General features: G+C 44.2%; 1 protein-coding gene across 1 annotated transcript; it reads right to left on the minus strand.

Annotated features, from left to right (window-relative positions):
* Positions 2,677–4,120, minus strand: LOC107619146 (universal stress protein A-like protein). The gene is made up of 4 exons (XM_016321378.2): positions 3,706–4,120; positions 3,321–3,427; positions 3,099–3,211; positions 2,677–2,967 (listed from the first exon to the last, which is right to left on the minus strand). The coding sequence occupies exons 1-4, from the start codon at positions 3,881–3,883 to the stop codon at positions 2,883–2,885; spliced, it is 483 nt and encodes a 160-aa protein (XP_016176864.1). The 5' UTR covers positions 3,884–4,120; the 3' UTR covers positions 2,677–2,882.

The following is a 4,450-nucleotide window of genomic DNA, read 5'->3' on the forward strand; positions in this document are numbered from 1 at the left end:
TCACTGTCCTTCGCCTTTGCCCTTGCCCCACGGAGGTCGGGAGTGAGATGATTCCATCCGACTTGATGAAGTGGTCTCCCAACCCTACCACACCGTGCTGGTGGGTCGACAGATCGGCATCTCGTAGTCCCAGGGCATCAAAAACATTTCGAAACATGATGTTCGAGTCTGCTCCCGTATCCACCAGGATCCGCTTGACAAGGCCGGTTCCGACCCTGGCCGTGATTACCATGGGGGACTTTCCGGCACCTCGTCGAACCATTGGTCTTCGGGGCCGAAGGAGATGAATGGGAGTCCTCGGGGATTTCTGGCAGACGAGGAGGAGACCGCGAGGACCTTGGCATATTTTTTATGTGCCGATTTCGATCTTGGGGCGGAGTTCCTCGCTGTTACTACGTTCACCACCGTGAGACCGTGGTCGTCCCCCTCTGGTTCTTGGCGTCGTCTTGTTGTCCGGGACCTATTTTTGCTTTCTTGATCCCGATTGCGTCTCCTCGGCTCCCTTATAAGATGGGAGAAGTTGGCAAGTTTTCCATCCCTGATTGCCTGCTCCAGGGCGTCTTTCAGGTCGAAGCAGTCTTGGGTTTGGTGCCCGTATCCCTTGTGATATTCGCAGGAGAGGCTCTTGTTTTCTCCCGTCCTGTCCTTCAGAGGTCGGGGTTTCGACAGTATCCCCCTTCTCTGCTATCTGTTGGTAGACTTCCGTGATCAGTGCCGCGAGAGGGGTGTAATTGGTGAATTTCCCGACTCGAGGGAATGGCTTTGGCACTTTACTTGGACCGCCATCCCTGGCGTGTTCCTTTGGTCTTTCTCTGCTTTCGTAGTGCTGGGTTTGGTTGTAGGCGGGCTGCCGTTTATTGGCAGTTACGACCCGGCTTACTTCCTCGTCATTGATATACTCCTTAGCCACGCACTGGATCTCCTGCATTGTCCAGACGGGCTTTGTGGTAAGGTGCTTCCTGAAGTCCTCGTTCAGGAGCCCGTTTGTCAGACATAAGCTTGCCACTGAGTCCGTCAGACCGTAAATTTCCAAGCATTCGTCATTGAAGCGGTCCAAGTATTTCCTGGTCGGCTCCCTGGCTCTTTGCGTCACCCCTAGCAAATTGATCGGGTGCTTGGCTTTGGCAATCCTGGTTGTGAATTGAGCCAGGAAGGCGTGGCTGATGTCGGAGAACTGGGTCACTGAGCCCTGCGGGAGGTTATTGAACCACCGTATTGCAGGTCCCGCCAGGGTGACCGGGAAGGCGCGACACCTTACCTCGTCTCCCACTCCTTCTAAGTTCATCCTGGCCTCGAAGGCCGTTAGATGTTCCAGGGGGTCTTGCGTTCCATCGTACCTCATATCCGTTGACTTGTCAAAGTATTTTGACAGCCGGACCTCGAGTATGGAGCGGTGGAATGGGGTGGCTCCTATTATTACGGATCCGCGAGTACTCGTTCTCCCCTCGTCGTTCTCCCGATGAACGTTTTCGTTTCCCCGGTTTGTGGTACGCCGCCTCTCACGTCTGGCGTAGATGACGGGGCCATGACGTCTTCTCGCACGCCCTCTTTCCCCGGTGCTCTCGGACTCAGCCTGGGGACTAGGCGTGCGCCTGGAGCGGCTCCTGGAGCGAGAGCGGGAGTGACTCTGCTCTGGGGTGCGTTGGTCGCGTTCTCTGTCCGCTAGACGGCGCTCTAAGTCTTGCATTCTATGGCGTAATTCTTGCATTATTCTAGCGTGATTGTCCCCGGTCCCCCCAAAGGGGCGTTTCTCGTGCGATTGGGTCGCGTCCCTCGGGGGTGATCTCGGATGTATCCGGGCTCCGGTCCCGGCGGCATCGCCTCCGGGTGCGGCCTCGTGTCCTGTCTCCGTTTCGATTAGCACGAAGTTCATGGACGAGTCTCCCCACAGACGGCGCCAATGTTCGGTAGGTCGGTTACCGGACGGTTCGGGTTGTGATCCGGGATGATGGTAGGGGCTCGTCAAGTCGTGGACTGCCGGTCAACGATATTTATCTTATTGTGAAAATTATTTAGATCATAATACTAATAGTATATCATATGGTTATTATTATTAATGTATTAATTGAATTTTAGTGTTTATTATTTATGTATTTAAAAATTATATTTGAGAATGATTTATTTATTTTGATAATAAATAATATTTTTAAATTTAAATAATTTATTAATTAGTTTATACTTATTATACAATATATTTAATAATTTATTGAAAAAAAATATTAATATAATAAATAAAAAATAATCTAAAAAAATATTGTTTAAAAAATTATAAGGACAAATAAACCCCTAACTAATTTAGAGACAATTAGATCCCTGTCCATTTCTAAACCTGACACATCAGTATTTTCTGTTCAAAGTTGACGAAAAAATACCCATAGAGACCGCGTTGTGTGACGGAATCAGGAAATAGGGACCGAAGTGGATCGATTTTATTTTGAGGGGTCACATTGTCATTCTTAAAAATGAAAAGGACCAGATTGATACTTCACTCGAAAAGAGAATAATTAAAGTCCAGTTTATCGGGAATCAAACCAGATGATTTGACAAAAAAGATGGGATTAATATATATTTTTACTAGCTCTAATTCATGCTTATCTAAGAATCTAAGAAAACTCTATTTTTAGTTCCGCAAGGCATCCATCCTCAACGGCTCAACCATTCTGCAAGCTACGTATAACCATATTAATCAATAATCATAAATAAAAAGTTAAAAACCCACTTTAGTCTTTAATATATAATATGTTATTCGAAATGACGAAAACAGATTCCCTTCGAGGAGGGGACAAAACACAAAAGCTACAAACCCAATCAAAATGACACATAACAAGGTAATTAGTTAATTACACACAGAGCAACATCGGATTGTTGATGTTATTATTTTATCAAGCGTCTTTGGGCTTCTTCACTATCAAAACGGGGCACTTCACATTCTGCGCACAGTGATTGCTCACACTTCCAAGAAAAGCCCTGCCATTCAATTCACAGCCCCAAAATTAACTATATATTAAATCAAAGAATGATTATGCAAGTAGTACAGTTTTGCAGATAAGATATTAAGATGAAAATATGATTGCGGGATCAGGAAGTCACTCACTCACCTCTTGATGGGACCATAGCCGTGACTTCCCATGACCAGAATATCCGCATTCAACTTCTGAACCATCTCACAGATCACGTCCCTCGCGTCTCCATTCCCTATTTTTGTTTCCACCTTAACCACCCAAAATTCATCAGCACAGGAGGATTCAGCTTGAATTAATGAATTTCATTTGCTTCAGAGTAAAATTACTTTCAGTTTATTAGTATATATAGAAACTTACATTCTGGATGTTGTTACAGAGTCTCTTGGCTTTCTCTAAGACGGACTCAGCAACTTGTTGGCTATACTTATCCATAGTCGCCGTTATATCAGAAGAAAACAAATAACCTGCAAAAAATATAATAATAAAAAATTTAACCATTTCTGTTTCTAGCATCAATTCAATTCAACGGGAGGCCACTAGCTAATGGATTAAAATATGAGTGAATGTCTTTTCGGTGTTGGACCATTTGCACGAAGAACAGAACGCACCTTCACTCTTAAAATATTTCCCAATTTGACCAATCTCACTTGTTACATGACTACATAACTAAAATAACTAACTAATTGGAAATAAGGCATGAAAAAAGTGAAGCAGGAAGTGGTTAATTTGAGGTTACACGTACTTGTACCATCGAAGGCGGAATAGACAGCGCGAGGGGGCTTAACATAGAGAAGGATGAGTGTGTCCTTTGAGTTCTCAAAAACAAGGTTGTTGACGCACCATGAGAGCGCGTACATGCTCTCTTCCCCTTCATCCACCGCCACCAGGATCCTCCGTTCCTTTTCACTCGTTTCGGCCATTTCTTTCTTTCTTCGCAGATCGATCGATGAAGCTTTGAGTAAGAGAAATAATAGTAGTCAATAATAAAAATGCAAAGGTGCGTGATTGGTAATAATGATTTGATAACTGGGAAGAATTAGAGTGTCTTGTGTTGTTACTTGACAAGTGTCAACTTAATACTTTATGATTTTCTATATTTGTAGTCTGGTGGTGCTAATGATGACTCACCATTTCCATTTGGAATGGATAATGGATAGTGTGTCTGTGTGGATAATGGAATTTATTTAATGAATCTGTTGGCGGTTTCTGATGGGTTTGGGCTTTACTGGGTTTTGGTATTCTTTCCAACACAAACGTTGCATTCTCTGTGGTTGGATAAGAATGATATTTAATCCAACGGTTCGGAACTGTGTTGTGGTCGCGCATGTCAATGTAATCACGGTAGATCACCGGTTTTGCTGTGTAACTTGGTAGTTTCGGACTTTCAGCCACACCACTCCCCGATTATAAAACAAACTAGCCCACAGAAAATTCCATATGCCTCTTACATATTGCCAATTAATGTTCAACAGCAAGTCCAAAAAAAA

The sequence above is a fragment of the Arachis ipaensis genome, chromosome B09 (assembly GCF_000816755.2).
Source record: "Arachis ipaensis cultivar K30076 chromosome B09, Araip1.1, whole genome shotgun sequence".
Lineage (NCBI taxonomy): Eukaryota > Viridiplantae > Streptophyta > Magnoliopsida > Fabales > Fabaceae > Arachis > Arachis ipaensis.

Coding starts and splice junctions, on each gene's coding strand:
- LOC107619146 (XM_016321378.2), bottom strand. CDS start 3,883: ATGGCCGAAACGAGTGAAAAGGAACGGAGGATCCTGGTGGCGGTGGAT. Junction 3,428..3,705: donor TTCCGCCTTCGATGGTACAA/GTACGTGTAACC, acceptor TATTTTTTGCAG/GTTATTTGTTTTCTTCTGAT. Junction 2,968..3,098: donor GGCTATGGTCCCATCAAGAG/GTGAGTGAGTGA, acceptor ATTGAATGGCAG/GGCTTTTCTTGGAAGTGTGA.